Source organism: Petaurus breviceps, unplaced genomic scaffold, assembly GCF_028583685.1.
Source record: "Petaurus breviceps papuanus isolate PSGF00001 unplaced genomic scaffold, PetGlider_PUasm1.0 138, whole genome shotgun sequence".
In the NCBI taxonomy this organism is placed as follows: domain Eukaryota; kingdom Metazoa; phylum Chordata; class Mammalia; order Diprotodontia; family Petauridae; genus Petaurus; species Petaurus breviceps.
This window is the reverse complement of record NW_027185694.1, coordinates 29,154,506-29,178,406: the sequence shown is the minus strand read 5'-3', so window position 1 is coordinate 29,178,406 and position 23,901 is coordinate 29,154,506. Positions and strand designations below refer to the sequence as shown.

The window sequence follows — 23,901 nt, the reverse complement described above, 5'->3', positions numbered from 1 at the left end:
ATTAAGGCAGAGGAATCTTTCTGCTGGGACCAGTTACTTGATAGTCAATAGGAATGGAGGTGCTTATCTTTAAAGAGGAAGCAATAGAGCCCAGAAAAGGGACATACAGACCTGTGAGCTGACCCTGGTCATCTGTATTAACCAAGAGTGCCAGAGACTCCCTATAAGGAAACTCCCTCCACTGGTACAGTAGAGAAGTATCTGGGGACATTGAGAGGTTAAGTGATTTGTCCAGGGCCACAGAGTATGTCAGAACCTTGGTCTTCCTGACTCTGAGGTCAACCCCTATTCACAAACCAGGTCTCCTCTCCTCTAGAGATTATACTTACCTAATGTGCAGTGCTGTTGTGAAGAAAGAGCTTTGTTCACAAGGGTGAGCATTTATTATAAGGATGAAGACCAAAGTACCCAAGGGTACTGAGGATACTATGCCTTTCTCAACTCTATGCATGGAACAGCCTTAGCCCTCTCTGCTTAGGGCAAGACCTTGTTCCTTTTGACCCACTTCATGACTCTGGAATAAAATTTGCTCTTCTGTGATTATCTCAGCAACCCTGGGCTCTGGATGGTAATTCTGCTTTAACCTGGGATTATTTCTATGGCCTTGCACCCTGAAAAAGGTTCTTTGGGCTGCATCCTCTTCCTTCCTCTCCCTTCCTTCGTGCCTAGAAAACCTATTCATAGAGAAGGATGGGCATCAGAAAAGAACAGGAAACCTTCTGCCTGTCTCCAGCATTTCAGAGGCATGCTAGCAGAAACCTGACCTTTAGTGAAGCAGCTGTGAGCCCAACTCATGAAAATGACCCAGGGGCCTTATGCATGATCCCTTTTGTTTCTCCAGGGACATCTCAGACAACTTCATCAGCACGTTAGAGACAGAGTTCTTCGAAAACCTCTCTGCCTTGGTACAACTGTATGTGACCTGCTCTGACTACCTTCTGTGACCACCCTCACACTCTTCCCATCATACTTCCAAAACCTGTGTTGGCATCAATCCATTTTTAATCCAGTCCCCCCAAAAAACATTCCCTCACCTTGCCTTCCCAAACCCCAAGTTCCTCAGGACCATTCCTTGGGGGTCCTACAGGTCTGGTGACACCAGCCAGTGAGATCTAAGTAATTTATAAATACTTGACAGCCCAAATGGAGAAACCAACCCACATGGGATCTCCCCAGAGAAGAGCTAGGTTTAGGGCTTAACAAAGCAAAAAAGAGGAGTTTAATTTAAAAAATATTTTTATTGGAGTCAAAGAAAATTAAGTTAATAAATACACTCGATTTTTTTTTTTACTAACTGCAAGTTTAACCCATTTTATAATTAATCTTATTGTTTCGAGTTTAGGTCATTCTTTTGAAAAGTTTAACTTAATTGTTCTTAAGTGACTTCCACTCAAATCTTACTCCCATGCCTCCACATGGTGTGGTGGCCTCTTTTAAACTCCTCAAGGGCCGGGACTTCTTGTTTTTCTTTGCACCCTCAGTGTTTAGCTCAGTGGCTGGCACATAGTAAGGACATAGTAAATATTTGAAGCTGATGGCAGTAGAGGCAGAGCCCCGGCAAATCTCACCTACTAAGACACCAGGGCTTTGGACATGAACCTAGGTAACTTCGCAGAAGTTCACCATTGGAGGACTAGTTGGTGATATATTGTTTTGATCACATCAACTCTGTGATCATTGGCTAAGCCAGAGAGAATCTGTCCAAGTGGGAGCAGTGCCCACTACATCGAAAGTGGAAATCCCTGAAATATTGTGTGCCTGTCCCAATGAGAGGTGATATGGGAAGAACGTACATCCCCTTCCCGAAGGAAGCCCCTTCGTGTAGTAGGGGAGACCAAAACTATATACTTAAAATAATTAGAAAACAGTGCAGGACTGGGGATGACCAAGTGTTAGATTAAAGAAGACAAATAAATGCTTTGGGAATTCATATGTCAGTGGCATTTATTATAAACAAGGAAGAAAGGGCTTTGACTTGCCCAAGAAAGCAGTCAGGCATTCTAAAAAGGGACCACCCAGTTTAGGCCAAGCTAGCTAAGTGTTAGGTGCAAGGCAGTGCCCAGGTCAGTCCTTAGTTCTGGGAGGGAGGGAGACATATCATTAAAACTAAAAGACCCTTCTCTTTCTTTTCCTTTCTTCTAGAGACATCAGCAACAACAAGATTTCGACTCTAGAAGAAGGAATATTTGCTAATTTATTTAATTTAAGTGAAATGTAAGCTGGGATGATTTTCATTCAATAATGAGTGATCTGATTAATTTAAGAATCACCTCCCTCCCCCACACACACACCTTTCCCCTTACAGTGTCCTGAGTGCAGCACCTGGGGGACAAAGAGGTTTCCCTGAATATCTTCTTCCTGAGTGATTGGGAGAATCAACAGTGGTCTAGTCTGCAAGCAATGGTGGGGCAGGGAGCAGGGATTTTGCCTCAATATCTGGAGTTTCATGTCATATTTGGGGATCTCCTGAGGCTTCAAGCAATAAGATTAAGTCAGTGTGGGTTCAACTCTCCTTACATCACCCTTCCCTATATGGTTTCGGGGTCCTCTAGGAATTCCCACACTCTAAAGAGTAAACAAAAGAGAGTTGTTAGCAATGTTCTCAGAGGAATTCAAGTCAGACATATACTCCCCACCATCAGGGGAGGTGACACTGCCTAGGAGGGTGCCCAAGGGAAGTGACAGACTCCTAATTCCTAAGGAACTTCAAAATAAGTCCTCTTCCCATTTTCCATCATTTACTTATAGGCAAAAGTTGAACTAGGTTGCCTGTGCTCCATTTCCTCTGTCTGAGATTCTTCTGGTCCCCATCTTTTTTCTCACGGCAGAAACTTGAGTCTGAATCCATTCATCTGTGACTGCAACCTGTCCTGGTTCCCCAGCTGGGTGGATGAGCAGAAGGTCAGTGTGGTTCAGCTGAGGGAGACTCAGTGTGCGGAGCCACCACACCTGGCAGATGTCCCCATCCTCAGTGTCTCTTTCTCTGATGACACCTGTGGTGAGTGGGGCAGCCTCCTAGAGGGGTCAGTTGACTTTGCTTGCTGAGTTTCCCTTCTGGCAGAGTCATTTTCTAGATCCTATGGGGGAAAGACAGGAGGAAGTAGGAGAGCTAGTGCCTGATTTGGGGAGTTTTTGATGTGGGAAAAGTAGGACAAAGGCAGGAAAATGAAGACTGAAAAAGCCACATAGAAACAAATGCAAATTGAGAAGGGATAAATTGAGTTCATAAAATAAGAAGTGGTTCATACCAAGGGAGGCATATAGACGGGGAAGGGAAATCAAGGAAGGCTTCCTGAAGAAAGGGAATGCCAGCCTCTCATGCCACGTGTTTCCCTGTTACTGCCAGATGAAGAGTACATTGCCTGCCTCCAAGACAACAGCTCAAGCACTATGACTGTGGTCATCTTCTCTGCTGCCCATGACGGTGTCTTGGCCCGGAACTTCTGCAGTGCCTTCTGTTTTTCTCTTGATCAGGAGTATGGGGGTCTCTCAGAGGAGGGATGCTGCTTCTGTGGTAAAGCACAGTCCCCTAATGCCTCCTCCAGCTGCCTCCTCTTCTGCCCTGGGTTCACAGCATCTCCTGCTACATGCCGGGTCCCCGTTATTCTCCATAATGTCTTTCCTGCCTCCCTAGAAGCCTTACTCTTGGGACCTGGGGTCCCCCAGCCTGCTGGCCACCCTGTAGCCTTCAATGTAAGCACCCCACTTCCTGCCAATGACTTGCAATGGGACTTTGGGGATGGGGCCTTGGCATTGATCTCTGGCCCTGCCACATCTCACCAATTTATCCTCCCTGGTCACTACAATGTGACTGTTGTTCTGACCTTGGAAGCAAGGACAATCTTGCTGTGGACAGAGGTGCAGGTAGAGGCTGTGCCCACAGAACTGGAGCTTCTATGCCCATCTTGGCTACAAAATAATGAAAGCCTTGAATTTAGTATCCGGAACCGAGGGGGCACTGGGCTCAGTGCCATCTACAGCATCATGGCAGAAAGCGAGCAGCCTGCCCGAGGTCAGTCCCATGGAAATAGGCCCCTTTTTCTTCTTCCTGCTCAAATTTTCTCCTTCCAGGGTCCTGGGGTGGGATCTGTGGGAAGTAAATACACGAGTTCTGCTAGTTTTCCCTACCTCCTAGCTTCTTGGTCTGCATAACCTAGTTTCCTACCCACAGTATTATTACCAATGATTCAAAATATAATGGAACAGCCAGGAAGGAGCCTTCATGCTCCCCACCCTGCCCCCTACTTGTCTGGGTCCAACTCCCTAGAGGAGGCAAAGGCACAAAGCAGAATGCCCAGGAGTTTTGGTCACTGTTACAGTGGTCTTCCCAGGTTTCCCTCAAGAGAAACACTTATTTTTTCTCTCCCCACTCTCTTTTACAGTGGTCCACCCCCTCTGCCCCTCAGACACTGAGATCTTCCCTGGAAATGGTCACTGCTACCGTTTGGTAGTGGAGAAGGCTTCGTGGCTCCAGGCCCAGAGGCACTGTCAAGCCTGGGGCGGGGGAGATCTAGCCATTGTGGGCAGCCCTGAGATTCAACACTTCCTGGTCTCCCAGGTCACCAGGTAAGGGCAGTATTCTCTCTGGCTGGGAGAGACACAATACGAGGAATCCACTTGAACTGGTTTCCTGGCCAGGGACAGGATCTCTGTTACCTAGAAGTCTAAAGGAAGGGTTAAAGTGGGTCTAAAGATCCTTAACTCTTTGAACTCCAAGTCTCAAATCTGGTAAGAGCTCTGTAGACACAGGCATCCAACTGTCAGCCCCATCCTCCCTGCCCAAGCACTAAAGATAAAAGAGGGCCTTAGAGGTAGGGGCCTGGAGCCATTCCAGTCTCACAGCTGTGGACCCTTCACTTGACTCTCCACAGATAAACAGACAGAAGCCATTGCTCCATCAGTGGGTATTCCCTCTAGTGACATAGATTGCAGCCCCTCAGTAAGTTGGTGAGAGTTGCTAAACCAAAACAATTTATCAGCCTGTTGTCAGCTGGGTCAAGATCCTTTTTGGGCTTCTCTTCAAATAGTAGACAGTCACTGGGCCCATATTTGAGATTTTACTACCTTGATAGAGCCTGTGCCCCACTGGCATAACCTCTGAGACCCCAAAGTCAGCTCCATACCACGATTAGCATCAAGGGACCATTTATTTAAGTGTATAGATGTTGAAAAATTAGGCAACCACTTTTGGTCACCCTTATCATCTTCCCCCCCTTTTCCACATAGTGCAAAGAGCACATGAGCATTATAAGGCAGAATTAGGATGAAAATGCTTGTCTAAAATAATGATAGCACAACTTTGAAAGATTTAGGAATTCTTTTTAAAATTTGTTTTGTTAAATATTTCCCAATTACATGTAAAAAGTTTTTTTAATGTTCATTTTTTAAAATTTTGAGTTCCAGATTTTCTTCCTCCCACTCCTCCCCCACCCCGGAAGAAGGCAAACAGTATGATATTGATTATATGTGTGAAATCATGCAAAACATATTTCCATATTAGTGATGTTGCAAAATAAAACACACAAATCCTAAGAAAAATAAAGAAAGTTTTAAAAAAGTATGCTTCCATCTGCACTTAGCGTTCATGAGTTTTCTCTCTGGAAGTAGATAGCATTTTTTACCGTGGATCCTTTGGAATTGTCTCAGATCATTGGAAAGACTTAGGAACTCTGATCAACACAATGGCCAACAACAATTCTAGAGAACTCATGATAAAATGTGTTACCTACCTCTGAATAGGGAGAGGATGGACACAGAGTTGAGTGAGGCATGTATATATATATATATGTGTGTGTGTGTGTGTGTGTGTGTGTGTGTGTGTGTGTGTGTATGTGTGTTATGTGTATGTGTGTATGTATATGTGTATGTGTGTTATGTGTGTGTGTATGTGTGTATGTATATGTATGTGTGTGTATAGATAGATGTGGAGAGAAAGGGAGATGACTAAGGCTAAAATGTGTTTTGTTTGACTATACACATTTGTAATGGGCTTTGTTTCCCTTGCTTTCTCATTGCAGGGAGGGTAGTGAGGGAGAGAAGGTGGACCAAAAATAGAATAAAATTGAAAATAAATCACTACTCCCACACCCATAGACATGCTTTTTGGATTATCCAAAACACAACTGTTCACTGTAGTATGGATAATTGAGAGACTGCTGGGGAAAGGATGGTAGGGGGTCCCCAAAGCCCCATGGGGGCCAGGAAGCAGTACATAAGATATGTATACGCTGGGTCTGGGGACTTCAGTCCCTGGACCTAGTCAACTTTTGCAAATAACCGCTGGAGAAGTCAGAGAGTGGAAAAAGGGTGTGAGTGAGAGCTGAGGTAGAAGAGGGGAGGGAGAATAGGAGGGGGCAGCTGGACCAGGCAGTTTGGTACGGAGGTGGTTCTGTCCAGTTGGCCAACTGCCATGGCAGGGCTATTATTGCTCTGGCCCTGGGGAGGAGAAGAACTCTTCCGGCCTGATGGCTTGCTCTTGTCAACACTACCAGATGCAGATGTTGGCCAGGGGCGGCTTTTATAAACATGTCTAGGAAAGCACACGGAATGGCCCAGATGTGGGGGTGGAGGGGTGTTTCCCAGTGGCCCCTCCCTGGACTTCGTGCCCCTCCCCCATCACCACCCAGTAGGGTAATATGTTTCCCAGATGTACAGGGCAAAATGGAACAGTCCCTGGAATTCTCTGATGCCCCAGGCCCATCCTAACCTCACACTCAATATTCTCAGTGAATTTATACCCCAACTCTTCAATCTCAGGTGTCTCCTGAGTACTCACATACCTAAAGGGGAGAGACTCTGTCTTGGCTAGAATGTTTCTTAATACCAACTTCTCCAATTGAGTACTTGTATGATCTCTGTGACTGTGTGTCTGTCTCTTCCTGACCTCTACCACCTTGAACCCTGTACACTTGAATATTCACACCCTCTTAAACAAGTCCTGGTGAAAGCAGGTGTGACCAACCCTCTCTGAGAAGACATACATGGAGTCATCCATTTTGAAGGCTTCAGATTTCTCTCAGAAAAGAAGCAGAAATGTGGTTCCCATTAGCAAGACGCTTGTAGTGGATCTCTTAGTTTGTCTGCTTGCTTTCTTTCTGACTGTTTTTCTTCTCTCTCTCTCTCTCTCTCTCTCTCTCTCTCTCTCTCTCTTTCCCTCTCCCCTTCTCTCGTTGCCTCCCCCCCCCTCTCTCTTTCACTCTGTCTCTCTCTCTGTCTCTCCCCCGCCCCCAGAGACCAAGAAACAAAGCAAAGATATTTTCTAAAAGCCACTTGTCCACATAAATATTGTGGGCAGTATGTGTGTGTGTCCATTTATTTCCTGGTGATGCTACTCCCCCTCCCTCCCACTGGGACACAGAGAGACTTTCAAACCCCAAAGATCAGTGCACAGAAGGGGACCTTCTGGGTGACTTCATGGGAGGTGCTGAACCCACCTCTAAGCTCACAACTCAGTCCAGAGCTGAGCTGCTCCTTCTCAGTCCATACTGTAATTCTTCTGCTGCGGGTCTGGAAAAGGGAGGATTGGGAAGGGGCGCTTCCACTTTGGGAGAGAGAAGAATCTTCCTCCCTCGTGATTCATGCACACACCCGTCCTGACGTGGTGTAGCAGGGAGTGCTAGCTGGGAGAAAAAACTTGAGGAAGGCCTTTGCAACTAGGAGACAGGGCAGTTACAGGAAGGAAGAGGCCTGACTGTGCCTAGGACCCTGTGGACATTAAACTCATCCTCCCCATAAGTGCTGATTTTGGAGGTATGCGTCATGCTACATTGACTATATTCCTCCAGGACTCTGCACTTAAACTAGTGACTCCATTTTTACAGCATGGGCTTCCTACCCAGGCCAGGAGTCTAAGGCTTAGGAGGGACAGTCACACACAGAGGCTGTTCTTAGACATGAAGAGTCACCAAAGAAAAGCGGCTTCTCTCTCCCCTCACCATCATGCCTTACTGTGCCCTATGTGGAGGGAGTTGTTTTCCTGGTCTTGAGGACAGGAGAACTCTCTGTTTCTTGGGGCTAGTAACTTCTCACCCCTCCCCCTGTCTCAAATGTCACTGGGTCTATAGCTAAGTGGACCCTGACTATTGACAGGAGCCTCGATGTGTGGATTGGCTTCACGGCCTTGACGGGTCCTGGGGTGCCACCCCATGGAGAGGCTTTCAGCCTGGAGAGCTGTCAGAACTGGCTGCCTGGAGAGCCACACCCCGCCAACGCTGAGCACTGCGTGCGCCTGGGCCCTGCTGGCCAGTGCAATACCGACCTTTGTACGGCCACCCACAGCTATGTGTGCGAGTTCCAGCCCACAGGTATTCAGTCTTGGGAGGTGAGCACACACTCACATTCACACACACTCACACTCACACACACACACTCACACTCACACTTATACAGACCCCAAGAGGGGAGCTCCCTGACAGCCAAGAGCACCCCAAGGTCTTAGCCCAAGGCAGTTTAACAGTGTAGAATCTTTCTCAGGCCCCATACTTGCCTCCCCAGGTCCCACATAGGGGAGCTACACAGCTCTCAAATCCCACTGTGGGTTGCTGGGACCACTCACTTACCCCAAATTGTTATCCATGGGTGAGTGACTGACAGAGTCCAGTTGTGGGGATGGTGGGTATTGGAGAGTCTTGAGGCTATTGAATAGCAAGTGGACCTGTCCATTTCTAGCCACCACTACTACTTACTCTCATCCTCCCTGTCCCGCCCCCCACACACACACTCAGAAAGAAGAAAAAAAAATCCACAGGCCCCTGCTTCTCTCTGGCCATTCAAGCTATTGCTTCCTCTTCTCCAAGACCAGAGACCTACTTCTGACCTTCTGACCCTCAAGATCACCAATGTCATCCATCTCTTCTCCTTACTAGGGGCTGTGTCTAATGCAGAGAATTTCTTTGTGGGTGATGCCAGCTCAGATCTACCAGGGCCCATCGTCCCCATGGAGGAGCAGGATGTCCTCTCTGCCCCGGGACATGAGACTGTGGAGGTAACAGGGAGCTCTGCCTCTTAAATCTTTCCTGCCAATGCTGTTGAAAACACCTCCTCCAGGAAGCCTCATTCACCCCCACCCGATTCTGACTCTTTGTCTCCTACTGCCATCCTTCAGTATTTGTTGATTCCCCTCTTGGATATTTTTAATATGCTTGCACCTTATCTTTTTAATTAGGTTAAGAATCCTTCCCTAGAAGGCTGGGAACTCTTCCTCCCCTGTCAGATTGGAAGATTCCTGAGGCTTCCCTCATCTCCCAGTGAGACTGGGAGTTACCTGACAACAGGAACCATGTCTCCCCCATCAGACTGGGTGCTCCCCAAGGGTAGAATCATGTTTCTTGTCAGACTAAGGGCTCCCTAAAGACAAGGATGGTTTCTATCCTGTCAGAATACAGGCTCTCCTCTCCCCCCAATGACAAGGATGGCTTACTTATATCCCATCATGCTGGGCAGTGCCTCTTCTTAGACATGGAGTTTCCTGAGGTCAGGGTCTTTCCAAGAGAAAAGATCCTCTCTCTTTCCCCTTTCCTGCCAGCTCTGAGTCGAGTCTTAAACACACAGGACCATTTTATCTAGGTTGTCAACGTACAGGTTTCTACCTGTATATTGAGACCTGTTTCTCTCTCTGTCCAGGTGATGATTTTTCCTGGACTGGTGCTGCAGCGTAAGGGTTTTCTCACTGCTGCTGAGTTTGAGACTCAGGACCTGACAGAGCCTGTACAAATGAGGCTTCAGGTGTATCGTCCTGTGGGAGGAGGTAAGATGCTGTCATATTTTCATGGCTTGGTCCTAGGGTGGGAAGGAGGTGGGGAGAGTATGGCTAACTAGGGAAAGGATTTAGAGGCCTGGCCTGGCCCCTCTCTGCATCATCAGAGCCCCATGAGTTAGACACAACTATTGGCTAATAGTAGTGTTTGTCTACCCAGAAACAGAGAAGGGATGAGACCAGCCCAACATCGTTAAGAAAGAGTATGTTTGGGTCAGCATTGAAGCCTGTGTTTTTTGCCCCCCTTGGTCTAACCTACTTGGTCTGTACTGAGACTGGGCCTTCTTTGATTATTATTAGAGAAAGATACTAAACAGTTTATCTTCTTGGGAGTAGGGTTAAAGGGTTAGTTGGGTGTGACTAGATTTTCCTTTTAGGGCAAAGTCTAATGTCACCTTCTTGCTCTTCTTCCAGGTATCCCAGGGAACACTAGCCAACTTTCATGCCCACCTTTAGACAATCAAACATGGGTGCCCCTTGAGTGTTTGGCTGGAGAGTACTGGTGCCCTATGGCAAATATGTGCTTGCCCCTGGACAGTCCTTGCAGCATATCACCCAGTGCTAATGATTCCTCCTCTGAACAAGACAACCATTGGTCCAGCTACTACTCATTTTGGAGGGAGTTCCTGTTCTCCATCCCAGCAGGCCCTTCCTCACAGTACTCAGTATGTATCCCCAGCTCTGCACCTGGATCCTGGGGGTGGGGAGAGGAGAGAAGGGGAGGGAAGGGAAGGGAAGAGGAAGGGGTAGTAGGGTAGGGCATAGGAGAATGTTCTGCCATTCAGAGCTGTCCCTGGGGAATTATCCTATTAGAGCAAGGGTTCTAAACCTGGGGTCTGTGAACTCAGTTTTAAAACATACGTTTTTGAACCTTGAGAATATTTGTGATGAAGGCAGGGGAGTAGTGGTGAGGTGGGAGGACACCTGCTTTTATAAAATGATTTTTTGAAACACAATTCACAGGAACAAAAACCCTGGAAATAAGCCATGTATCCAAGGATTAGGGAATCAGCTGGGCAAACTAATACATGACTTTGTGACAGTGATACTATGGAGAATAAGGAGTTTTGTGGGAAGCCTTACATGTAGGGATGAAGAGGATAGGAAATAGAATTTAAATAGCAATGTACACACTGACAGCAACTATGCAAATCACACAGAACAACCCAGAAGCAAAGAGGATATTTATGGTGCTATTTGGGTCAAATCAAGACTTAAAAAAAAAAGAAACTAAGTTCCATGGTGAAATATATGCATATATACATATACAGATATATTTGGGGGAATAACTGTATTTCAGCATAATTATTTTCCTTTATAATCCTATATATTTTATTTGATGCTCATGAATGGTTTCAACAAACTATCAAACTATTGTTCATTACACAAAATAGTTTCAAGAGCTCCTGTATTTGAGGGGACAGACTTATGCCAAATACCCAGGGACAGAGCCCTGGTTGGGATGGCAATGAAAACATACACCGGGGGAGAAGGGGCCATGGAGGGGCTGTGTCTGTCCTCACTCACCTATAGGACTGAAGTTTTTCCAGGTCATCTTAAGCTTCCTTTTGTTTCAAGGAAGGCTCTGCCTAACCCCCTTACACATCGTGGGCACTGCTTACCAGACATCAGTGGTGGAGCCACTTGGGCTGGTTGGCATATCTAACAGTGCTGCTCTCCACTCCAGGTGAGCTTTAGCAGCAAGAATATCTCCTTGCTTCCTGGGGACCTCTTTAGTATCCAACATGATGCAGGCCCTGGTGCTCTCCTAAGCTGTCCACCCCGTCATGAAGCACTTTCCCACCAACACCTCCAGCCCAAGTGTTTAAATGCCAACATCTCAACCTGGCTGCACAGCCTGCCTGCTCACCTCTCTGGGGTGCCTACCCCCAATGGAACCACCTGTGCCCTGCGTCTGCTCTTAGCTACAGAACAGGTGACCCGTCTCCTTGGCCAGCCGTCTAATCCTGGGCTACAGCACCTTGGGCACTATGTGGTTCGAGCTTCTGTGGACAATGGTGTGTCCAGCCACAACCTGTCCTGTAGCTTCGATGTGCTCTCGCCTGTGGTGGGACTCAGAGTCATTCATCCCACCCCCCAGAGTGATCGATTCTATGTGTCTACCAACTGGACTTACCTTGTACTGAAGATCAGTTCAGGGGTCAACTCCACAGCCAGGCGGCTGGGCAGCAACCAGAGTGTGCCCTTTGAAGCCTCCTGCCCTCCAGGGGTGGCCCAGTTGACCACAGATTGTATCCGGGAAACCAATGACACCTGGTTTGCATTATTTGAACTTGATAGTCTTGGGGAAGATGAAAGCCTGGTGGAGATTGTGGCAGAGAACCGTGTGAGCTGTGAGAACATAAGCATCCAAGTGAAGGCTGAGGAGCCTATCCGGGGTCTCAGTGCCACCCCAAATCCCCAGACCCGGGTGTTGCAGAGCACCCTAGTGGTGAGTCGGAATCAGGGAACATAAGATTGCCTTGAATATAAGTAACATGTATTTAAAAGGATTCTTCTTTTTGCCTTTCTTGGGGGATTAGGAATAACAGTAGCCTTAGTCCCTGGATACCCTGACTTGTGGTCTAGAATATTTTTTATTTTTTTAAAGCAATTGGGGTTAAGTAACTTGCTCAAGGTTACACGGCCAGTTATTTTGTGTGGGTGCCAAGTATCTGAGGCCGGATCCGATCCCTGGTCTCCCGACGCCGGGGCCTGCACTCTTACTCACTACGCCACCTGGCTGCCCCATGGTCTAGAATCTTGGGCAAAAGTTTAGCTGGTCCTAAGTGGGGAGCATTTCTTCTTAACCACAGTTATAGACTGACTGCCCGGTGTTGGGGGGAGAGGCAAGTTGGAGAACTGCAGCCCATCAGACAGTTTGTAGAAAGGACTACATGTGCTGGTTAAGTGGGATACTGTTTCATTTTGGACTTTGTATCCTCCAAGTCTAGCATACAATAAGTGTTTAATAAAGGCTTGTTAAATGAGTGAATGAATTGAAGTCCTCACAGCTCTTACTGGAACCAGGAGGAATTATGACCAGTGAGGGTTGGGTAAAAGGAACCATCATTAGGTACAATCTGGGATTCCCTAAGGCCCTTCCTGAACCGTTTCGGTAGGAGAGGTCCAAGCTGCCCGCCCCCCAACTCGGGAATATGGGAAATGTGACCTGTATCCTTTATTGTAGAGATACAGTCCTGTAGTTGATGCTGGCTCCGATGTCGTTTTTAAGTGGACCATCGATGATAAACAGTCTCTGACCTTCTACAACATTGTCTTCAATGTCATCTACCAGAGTGCTGCTGTCTTTAAGCTCTCGGTAAATAGAAATAGGGTCCCGGCCCCTTGTCCGTTTCCTGGGCTTTAGAGAGAGGCCGGCTGGCTGCTCTGGGCCTGGGCACCCCTGCTTCCTAAGCAGGACAGGCTGACGTAGCAACCGCTTCCTGTGATCTCATCTCTGCCTTTTTTTTCTGCTTTGCTTCTGTTCCTGAAGGGTCCTGAAAAACCTAAGGGTGAGTGAGTTGTTTGGGAGTGTTGGGAGAGGGAAGGGGGAGGAGGAGAGGGACTCTGTGGGTCTTTCTCTAACCTTCTGCCTCTAACCTTCTGTTCCTCTATGTGTGTGTGAGGGTGTGTGGGTGTGCTGCTCCATCTTGGAATTCCTATCTGGCTTCCTTTTCTATTACTCTCCCTTACTTCCCCTCTGAGGACCTGGTTCAAGGTCCCTGGTCCCAGCCCTGCCTGTGTCCTACAGTTGACAGCCTCCAACCATGTGAGTAATGTCACCGTGAACTACAATGTCACAGTGGAAAAGATGAATAAGATGAGAGACCTGGTGGTGTCAGAGGTTCCAGCCATCATTCCCCAGAACACCACGCTGCAGCTTGGTGCCAGTGTCCAAGTGGACTCGGCCGTGGAAGTCTCTTTCCTGTGAGTCTTCCCCCATAGCTATAGGGTACTGGCAACAAATGCTCTTGGGTCTGTGTTCCAGCTCAGCCCCTGGGCCACCCTGAGCCTCAGTTTCCCTGCTGGCCAAATGGGCACAGTGCCCTCTGTTTGGAGCTGCCATTGCTGAAGTTGTGTGGCTGGGGACATTCAGGATAGTCTGCATTGGTCTGAGAACATGCCTCTTTGTTGGGGATCTCCTCAACCAGAGTTAGAAAACCTGTGTATTCAGTTACATGTTAGGCTGTGGGGGGTAGGGGGCAGGAGCAGGGAAATCTGTTCAGCCTGAGCAAATTCCAAAGAGCCAAATCAGCCTTTTAATACCTCTTCACCTTCCTCTTCATCATTCCTGGGACAGAAGTGTTACCCCTCTGACCAGGAGGAGATGGTTCCGCTCTCCAAAGCACTGTGTGTCAATTCCAGTTATTTCCCCTTGGGCTGCTGGGACAGGAGGGGGTGCGTGTCACCTTTCCCACCCCAAATTAATCATGTGCTGGCCTTGGCTGATAATCTTGACCTCCCTTCTCTTGCTTCAAGCTACTTGCTCACTCCCTGACCCCTTCCCCTCCCCCTTCTCCAGGTGGACATTTGGGGATGGAGAGCAGGAGAGTGGTCAGTTCAAGCCTCCATACAATGAGTCCTTTCTGGTTCCTGAGCCTGGTGTCCATCAAGTGCTAGTTGAACATAATGTCACACATACCTACCATGTCCCAGGTAAGCAGTGGAGCCAGGGGTAAGGGTTTTCCTGCCCCTTCCAATTTTCCTGTGATATTCCATAGACATATACCCCAAATCAGCAATTCTCTTCCCCTTGATTTCTCCTTCAGGACCACAGCTGTCGGGGTTCATTGACGTGGGGCATTTGCCTGTTTCTCTTGTCTGGTTCCCTACTTACAGTTGTTTTCAAGTTTCTTCCAAGGAAGAAAGTGTTCAACCAGCATGAGGAGAGAGGGTACTGTGCCTCTAAATCCAGTGTGATTTCCAGGATTTGGGGCACCTAATGAAGTGCTGGTGTGACAACTAGTCACTTGCTCCTCATCTCCCACCTCTGTGGTGTTTTTGCATAGTCTCTTCCCCTGCCTGGAACACCCTAGCTCCTCATTTCTGCCTTATAGAAGCCCTAGTTTTCTTCAAAACTTATCTCAAGTGCCATTTTCTACCCCCAAAAAAAAGTCTTTCCTGACACCTCAGCTCATGCCTACCTTTAAAACTGCCTTGTATTTATTTTGCATACATTTTAATGTACTTGTATTTGTATATAGGGTCATAGAACTAGAGCTGGAAAGGACCTCAGAGGCCATATATATCAACCACCTCATATTACAGATGAGGAAACTGAGGCCCAGGGAAGTTAAGTGACTTGCCCAAGGTCACCCAGGTAGTAAGTGTTAGAGGTGGGATTTGGATCCAAGAGCCAGTGCTCTTTCCACCTCCTCTAATAGAATGTGAGCTTGCTTTTTTTTTTTTTTGAGGAAAGTTGAGTTCAGTGACTTGCTCAGCATCATACAGCCAGTGTCTGAGGCAGGTTTTGAACTCAAGTCTTCCTGACTCCAGGGTCAGTGCTGTATCCACTGTGCCACCTACCTGCCCCAGAATGTGAGCTTTTTGAGAAAAGAAAGCTACTTTCATTTTCGTCTTTGTATCCCTAGCATCAAGTACGGTACCTGGAACACAGTAGGTTCTTAAAAAGTGCTTATTGATTGACTGACTGATTCTTGTCTTTCCCATATCTCTCTCCTTCAGGTGATTATAACCTCACAGTGTTTGTGTTCAATACCTTTGAGAATCTGACCCAACAGGTACCTCTGAGTGTCCGGGCTTCCTTGCCCCACGTCACTGTGGAGACAGACAGTGGAGCCCTGGTGGTTGGCCACCCCATCACTTTCACACCATGCCCACTGCCCTTTCCAGCTGGTGTTCTGTACACATGGGACTTTGGGGATGGCTCCCCAGCTGTGCTAAAGAGCGAGCCAGCAGTCAGTCATACCTACATGAGCAGAGGGGTATATAACATCAGCCTGATGGTCAACAACACTGTGAGCAGTGTGAGAGCATACCTATTTGTCCGAATATTTGAGGAGATTCGGGGACTTCAAGTGAGTCCAGTTGCAGCCACAGAAAAAGGCATGGCTGTCACTGTCAACGCTTCGGTGGAAGCTGGGGACAATATTACGTGGACCTTTGATATGGGAGATGGCACAGTCCTGACTGGCCCTGAGGCCTCTGTCCAGCATGTCTACTTACAGGATGAGAACTGTACCATCAAGGTGACCGCAGCCAACCCTGTCAGCTCTGTCTCTCAGGTCCTGCCCATCCACATTTTTGTCCTAGAAGTGCTGAAGATCGAGCCTTCATCCTGCATCCCTGAGCAGCCCGAGGTCCAGTTAACTGCCCATGTGACTGGGGACTATACACACTATATCTTTGACTGGACTTTTGGAGATGGCTCCTCCAATGCCACCATTCACGGCCACCCCACAGTGACTCATAACTTTACCCGCAGTGGGATTTTCCCTCTGTCACTGATCCTGTCCAGCCTTGTCAACAAGGCCCATTACTTCACCAGTGTCTGTGTGGAGCCTGAGGTAAACAACATCACTCTTCGACCTGAAAGACAGTTTGTGAGGCTTGGAGAGGAAGCCAAGCTTGAGGTCCAGGCCTTCCCACCATTTTTCTACCGCTACTCTTGGGATTTTGGAGCCAATGACTCTGCTCGCTCAGGAGGCACTGAAGTGAGCTACACTTACAAGGTCCCTGGAATCTACCTGGTCACAGTGACGGTGTCCAACAATGTCTCCTCAGACAATGATACAGCATTTGTGGAGGTTCAGGAACCCATGGGTATCACCAGTATCGAGGTCAACAGTTCCCATGTGCTAGAGCTAAACCAGCCCTATCTGTTCTCAGTTACAGGCAATGGGAGCCCAGCTAGCTACAGCTGGGACCTGGGGGATGGCCATAGGCAAGAGGGCCCACAGGTCATCCATGTCTACAACTACACAGGCAGCTACACAGTGAGTGTGGTGGGCTGGAATGAGGTGAGTCACAGTGAAGCACAGCTCAACATCACAGTCAAGATGCGGGTCCAGGGTCTAAGTGTCAATGCCAGCCGGACGGTGGTGCCATTGAATGGCTCTGTGAGTTTCAGTACCACACTGCAGGCAGGGAGCGATGTGCACTATTCCTGGGTCCTGTGTGATCGCTGCACGCCCATCCCGGGCTCCTCCACCATATCTTACACTTTCCGTTCCGTAGGAACCTTCAACATCATCGTCACTGCTGAGAATGAGGTCAGTTCCCTGCAGGACAGCATCTTCATTTATGTTCTGCAGCAGATTGAGGGCCTACAGATGCTGGGTGGGGGTGACAGTGGCTGCTTCCCTACCAACCACACCCTCCAGCTTCAGGCGGCAGTGAAGGATGGTACCAACATCTCCTACAGCTGGACAGTGCAGCAGGAGAGCGTCCCCATCCACACTGCCCAAGGCAAGGTCTTCCCACTGATTGTCCCTGAAGCTGGCACTTACCACATCCAGCTAAAGGCCGTCAACATGCTGGGAAGTGCTACAGTCAACAGGACACTTGAGTTTGTGGAGAGTGTGGGGCAGTTGGCAGTGTTTGCCTCCCCCAACCCTGCTGCTGTTAACACATCTGTCAACATCAGTGCTATGATATCCGGTGGTAGCAGCATCACCTATGCCTGGCTCCTGCAGGAGGGAGTGTCTGTGGAAGCCACAGAACCATTTGTCATCCATTTGTTCTCCAGTCCGGGGCTGTGGGCAGTCACTGTCATAGCCAAGAACCAACTTGGTTCAGTCAATACTACAATCCACGTGGACGTGCAGGAGCCTGTGGCTGGCCTCACTGTTGGGTGCGGGGAGTCAGGCAGCAGTTTTGTGGTTTCAGGCTCTATCATTCACTTCTGGGGGGATCTGGAGCACGGGAGCAATGTAAGCTGGTCCTGGGAGTTTCCAGACAGCAACAGGAGTGGACAAAGAATAGCTAATGTCTTTTCCAATGCTGGAAACTTCTCCATCTGGCTTAATGCCTCCAATTTTGTGAGCTGGACCACAGCCAGCTGCAACATCACTGTGGAAGATCCCATCGAGGGGCTAGAGCTCTGGGCAAGCAGCAGGGTGGTAGAACCGGGGGAAAGGGTGCACTTCAACATCCGCCTGAGCTTGGGCTCAGATGTAAATTACCGTCTCCTGATCAGTGGGGGAGTCACCGTGGCTCTGGACGGGCCCAGCTTCTCCCATAGTTTCCCCAGAGTGGGTGATTATATGGTGACTGTGCAGGCAGAGAATCATGTGAGCTGGGAGCAGGTGCAGGTGCGCATATCTGTCCTGGAAGCCATTGGTGGGCTACAGATTGTGGGCTGCTGTGAGCTGGGAATACCTACAGGTGGGGAGAGAAATTTCACAGCCCGGGTACAGAGGGGATCGCGTGTCTCGTATGCCTGGTATTTCTCCCTGCAGAAGGTTCAGGGTGACTCTCTGGTCATCCTCTCTGGCCGAGAGGTGGCTTATACCCCTGTGGCAGCCGGGCAGCTTGAGATCCAAGTCCGTGCTTTCAATGACCTGGGCAGTGTCAACCTCACCAGGACCATAGAGGTTCAGGACCTCATCCAGGCAGTGGATCTCCATCCTGGAAACTGCTTCACAAACCGGTCGGCACAGTTTGAGGCAGCCACCACCCCAAGCCCCCGTCGTGTGTTTTATCACTGGGATTTTGGAGATGGCTCCCAGACCCAAGTGACCTCCACACCCTTGTCTAACCACACGTACCTGCTCCCTGGGGACTACAGCATAAAGGTCAACGCCTCCAACCTGGTTAGTTTCTTGGTGGCCAAGGCCACGGTGACAGTCCGAGTGCTGGAGTGTGAGGAGCCAGAGGTCGAGGTGGCCCTGCCCACCCAGGTGGTGATGCGGCGGTCTCAACGCAGCTACCTGGAGGCACATATCAACCTGCGGGGCTGTGTCACCTACCAAACTGAATACCACTGGCAAGTGTACCGGGCGGCCAGCTGCTTACATTACAAGCGCTCTGCCCATGTGCCGCTGCCCGGTGTGGATGTGAGCCGGCCTCAGTTGGTTGTGCCACGGCTGGCCCTGGCTGTGGGGGACTACTGCTTCGTGTTTGTGGTGTCCTTTGGGGACACACCCCTGTCACGCAGCATTCAGGCCAATGTGACGGTGACACCTGGCCGGCTTGTGCCCATCATTGATGGTGGCTCCTACAGAGTCTGGTCCAACACACGGGACCTCGTGCTTGATGGAGGCAAGTCTTATGACCCCAACCTGGAGGATGGTGATCAGACCCTCCTCAGCTTCCACTGGGCCTGCATCTCTTCCTCCAAGGTAAGTTAAGCTTCCAGGGGATTCCTGTTCAGCATGGTCAGGGGATGGGAAGGGGCACTGGGGACCCCAGGGCAGCGGGGATTGAAACAGGTGGAGTATTATCAGTGGTTTGGGACAGCTTACCATACACAACCCACTGTGTCTAGAGCGGCTAATGGGAAGAGTGACGGAAAACCCTTGGGAAACCATTTAGGCACCTGCTACCCACCAGAGGCCCCTGAAAAAATATGTGAGCGCTGGTTATCCTTCTGTAGGACACCCTTGGTTAACCTTTGCATAGCAACCATCCCCCGGGACATAGAGTCAAAATGAAGAGGGTCTTTTGAATGACTATCTCTTGGGACGTGCCACAGCTGCTACTATTTGTCTTGGGAGGTCTCCTTCCCTAGGAGGATGGCTATATAGAAGGATCACTCCTCCCCTTCTTGGCCAGGGTTGTCTGACTGATGGTTTCTCTCTTTCACTTTCCATCCCATTTGGTGGCATACAGAGTCATCCTGGAGGGTGTCCCTTAAACTTTGGCCCCCGGGGGAGCAGCACAATCACCATTCCCAAGGAGCGGCTTGAGGCTGGCGTTGAATATACATTCAACCTGACTGTCTGGAAGGCAGGGAGAAAGGAAGAAGTGACCAATCAGACGGTGGGTAGCACTCCTCTAGCCCCCTCTCCGGGGAGGCAGCCCTACCCAAGTAATGAGTGAATATACATACCTAAAAAGAGGTATCCAAGTCCTGGAATTAGAATGTATCCACACCTTCCAGTGCGCTGACCTTTCTCTGACAAGGTGAAAGAAGTTGGGGACAGGTCTTGGGGAGTGTGAGTTATATTGTCTAGGGAGGAAGTGATATTGCCAGATCACAAAGAAGAAAAGGAAAGTTGGAGTGTGGATAAGCCCAAATAATGGATAATCCCCATTTTTAATGGTGCATTCAGATACAAACTAATGTTCAAGCAACACATTCCTTCTGTCTCCCCTTGATTCTCTCTGGGACAGATTCTGCTTTTTTCTCAGCACAGCTCAGTGTTAGCGAAGGACCCGGCTAGGTAACAGAGAAGGAAGGGACTGTTGCCCTGCAAGGCAGATAATTAAGAGACGACTTTTTAGCTCAGAGTTGGGGCTGTTGTTGCTTCCTTCAGGGAGGTGGGCTCATTAGACTTTGTTTACAGTTCTGCAGTGTTCACCGTGTGCCAGGCACTGTGCTAAGTGCTGTACAATTATGGCTTCATTTGATCCTCACAGCACCCATGGGAGATAGGTGGTGTTATTATCCCCATTTTACAATTAAGGAAACTGAGGCAGGCAAAGCTGAAGTGACTTGCCCAGGGTCACACAGCTAGAAAGTGTATGAGGCCAGATTTAAACCCAAGTCTTCCTGACTTCAGAACTGACTCCCTCTTCACTGTTCCACCTAGAAAAGAACTCAGAGACTATCTGGTTCAGTGTGTGCCTGAACAGAAATGTCATGGGACCACCAACAGTCCATTAAACTGTACCCCCCCCAGTTTTTTCATATGAACTATTACCTAGCACTGCCCCTCCCATCCTGTACCACTGATTTTTTTTTTCACTCAAGTATAAATCACTGTGTTTATCCCTAAACATTTAACTTCATCTTAGACTGTGCCTATTGTTCTGAACCACTGAGACATTTTTTGGATCCTGACTGTCATCCAATGTGTTAAACTGTGTGAGGTGGTGGAAGAACACCGGACTTATGATCAGAAGACACAGGTTCAAATCCTGAACCACTTACTAGCTATGAGCCTCAGTTTTCTTATCTTTAAAAATAGTAACTCTATCACTTATTTCACAAGGTTATTGTTAAAAGAGCACTCTGTAAACCTTAAAGGACTCTATAAATGTGAATTATTAATATTAGCTGACCCTCCCAGATGCATGTCCTCTGCAGATGTGACCAGCCTGCCATCAGTGCCTTCATCCAAGCCCTTGATAAAAGTACTGAATAGAATAGAATGAGGATAATAATAGCGTCTCCTCCCAGGGTTGTTGTGAGGATCAAATGAGCTGCTGTTTGCACAGTACATTTATTATTGTTGCTCAGCCATGCCTGATTCTTTGTGACCTCATCTGGGGGTTTTCTTGCCAAAGATACTGGAGTGGTTTGCCATTTCCATCTCCAGCTCATTTTACAGAGGAGGTAATTAAGGCAAACAGGGTTAAGTGACTTGCCCAGGGTCACACAGCTAGTAAGTGTCTGAGGCCAGATTTGAACTCAGTTCTCCCTGACTCCAGGCCCGGTGCTCTATCCACTGCACCACTTAGCTGCTCCCATAGCTTGGCAGATAGTAGGCACCTAATAAAAGTTTATTCCCTTGTTCCCCCCCATCTTTGCCTTCATCCAAATAATTGATTTAAAATGTTGACTAGAACAATGTCAAGGACCTAGCCTCCCCTGAATACTTCTTCCCAGATTGTCAGTGACCCATTAATCCTCACTACTTTCATTCAGAAACTTTGAAATCTATGCAGCCGCCCACTCCTCTCTCCATCCTCTTGTTTGCAAGGCTATCATGAGAGCTCATGTTGAATGTGTTACTCTATCTACAGCATTATCGTGATCTACCAACTCTGTAACCACCACGAAGCTACATTAGTGTGATCACTACTTCCCTTTCTGGCTCCTCAAAAACCATCCCTTTATTAAACGTTCTATAGTTCTTCCAGAAACTGAAGTCAAGCTCCTCTAGCCTATAGCTGAAAGTATTTACCTTCATCCCATTTAAAAATGAGAATATTTGTCCATCTCCCATGCTCCATAATCTTTCAAAGTTCCCTGATGATGGTTCACTAATGACATATGCCAGTTCTTTCTGTACCCTGGGATTACAGAATTATAGATCTTGAGCTAGATGCCATCTGAGATAAGTGTGTCATTTTACAGATAAGGAAACTGAGGCCAATGGAAATTGAGTAATTTACTCAAGGTCAAACAGGTGGTCAGTATCAGGGGCTGAGTCCAAAGCCTATCTTCTTTCCCTTATGCCTACACTGTCATCTGGGCCTGATGACTTTGAGTTTTGAAGGCAGCTGGTGACTCCCTCTGGCCAAGGACAGTACTCTAAATCTTTCTAACTCACTAAGACTTGCCCATGTTTGCTCTCTGCTGGCACAATAGGCCCTGCAAAAAAAAAAAACAAAAAACACAAGGCACCCACCCCCATTTAAAAACAAACAACTTTTTTCTCCCTTCTTTATTACATGAAATGGTTCTATTCATAAATGAGAGTATTCAAATGTAAGTGATGTCAATAAAATTATACCAATAGCAAAAACCAGACACCAATATCAAAAAGAGGTCTGTATGATTTTTTACAGTGATTGTAGGGTCATTTCCATGACACAGTGGGGCTTTGGGTAAGGCTTTAGTGGAGGACATAGTCAACCCTCTGCACAAGATTACTTGTGCTTCCTCCTGCTTTGACCCTCCTCAAAATGTTCTCCATTTTCCCTCTTTCCAGTTCATGGATTTCCATGCAGAAATACAACTTCTTGTTATAAAATGCTTCTCTACCACCTCATATATAATCCCTTGTTTTTGAATAAGGTCTCTTCACCTATTGCTGTACTCCGGGGAGGAGTCACACCCTGCTGAGTCTCAGAGATACTGTAAAGTCTCGTTTTCCTCCTTGCCTTAGACCAGACCTAGAGTTTATTTTATGTATTACCTCTGCTTTGCACACTCTTACATAGATATCGGAGGCCATGAATATTATTACTGATTCTTTTCCTGAATATTATAGCCTGTGAATAACTGGGCCTCTCACCCTATGGAGGGTTTATGGGAGAATATGGACAAGATTCACTCATGAGGGGTAGACATAGATGGGTTCTAGTTTGCACTGTTGGAGGGAATACCCCTGATGTTGAGATCATAGGTCCATTGGGGTATGTCATGCCCACTGCTCTTTGTGGTATCTGATGACTACTTTGCTATCTGTTGGCATGGATGATGGGAAGTTAGTGGTACTTCCTCTCACCTGCCCCAGGGAGTTAGGCAGAGATCCTACTGTGGTTTGCCCTTGATCATATTAACATCGAGATAAAGAATAGATCAGAGGGGAGAGACAATGGAGGCAGAAAGACTTTCAGGGCAAGGCAACTATCTCACTCTGCTGTTATCTCCTTTCTATAGGTGCTGATCAGGAATGGTTTGGTGCCCATTGTGTCACTGGAATGTGTTTCCTGCAAAGCTCAATCAGTGTACGAAGTTAGCAAGAGCTCCTATGTCTACCTAGAGGGGACCTGCCACAACTGCAGCAGCGGTTCTAAGCGAGGGGTAAGGAGCCAGGGAGAAGTCTGGGATGGATGCTATAGACAGGGACCATGCAAAGTCAGGACACGGAATGGCTGCTTTTGTCTTCTTCCCACCTGCTGGAGCTTGGGTCTGCATGTTTCTGTGTGGCTGTGTGCATGTAGCTCTCACGTGTGTGTGTTCATACATATACACATGGTTATTTGTCTCACCTGGCAGCGATGGGCAGCCCAGACATTCAGCAACAAATCCCTCATACTGGATGAGTCAACAACATCCACAGGCAGCTCGGGCATGCGGCTGGTTCTGAGACGAGGCGTGCTCCGTGATGGCGAGGGCTACACCTTCACCCTGACTGTGTTGGGCTGCTCCGGGGAGGAAGAAGGCTTTGCTTCCATCGACCTGTTCCCCAATCGCCCTCCCATTGGGGGTTCTTGCCGTCTCTTTCCCCATGAGGCCGTCAGGGCTCTCACCACCAAGGTTCACTTTGAGTGTACAGGTGAGAGCATTCTTTATCCCCAAGCCACTGGCAACAATTACCCTCAGGTTCCCCAAAAGTTTTCAACCC

The 23,901-nt window shown here is 48.1% G+C and overlaps 1 protein-coding gene across 1 annotated transcript in view; it reads left to right on the top strand.

Moving 5' to 3' along the window:
* Positions 1 to 23,901, top strand: part of PKD1 (polycystin 1, transient receptor potential channel interacting) — a 115,784-nt gene that overhangs the window by 59,201 nt on the left and 32,682 nt on the right. Inside the window, exons 2-18 of the mRNA XM_069062824.1 lie at positions 842 to 913; positions 2,143 to 2,214; positions 2,829 to 2,998; positions 3,347 to 4,012; positions 4,383 to 4,566; positions 8,089 to 8,303; positions 8,865 to 8,983; positions 9,622 to 9,745; positions 10,169 to 10,419; positions 11,442 to 12,206; positions 12,945 to 13,076; positions 13,509 to 13,684; positions 14,280 to 14,413; positions 15,443 to 19,059; positions 19,550 to 19,699; positions 23,214 to 23,357; positions 23,553 to 23,832. Coding sequence (XP_068918925.1) covers positions 842 to 913; positions 2,143 to 2,214; positions 2,829 to 2,998; positions 3,347 to 4,012; positions 4,383 to 4,566; positions 8,089 to 8,303; positions 8,865 to 8,983; positions 9,622 to 9,745; positions 10,169 to 10,419; positions 11,442 to 12,206; positions 12,945 to 13,076; positions 13,509 to 13,684; positions 14,280 to 14,413; positions 15,443 to 19,059; positions 19,550 to 19,699; positions 23,214 to 23,357; positions 23,553 to 23,832 — 7,271 coding nt within the window. The remainder of the gene's footprint in view (positions 1 to 841; positions 914 to 2,142; positions 2,215 to 2,828; positions 2,999 to 3,346; positions 4,013 to 4,382; positions 4,567 to 8,088; positions 8,304 to 8,864; positions 8,984 to 9,621; positions 9,746 to 10,168; positions 10,420 to 11,441; positions 12,207 to 12,944; positions 13,077 to 13,508; positions 13,685 to 14,279; positions 14,414 to 15,442; positions 19,060 to 19,549; positions 19,700 to 23,213; positions 23,358 to 23,552; positions 23,833 to 23,901) is intronic.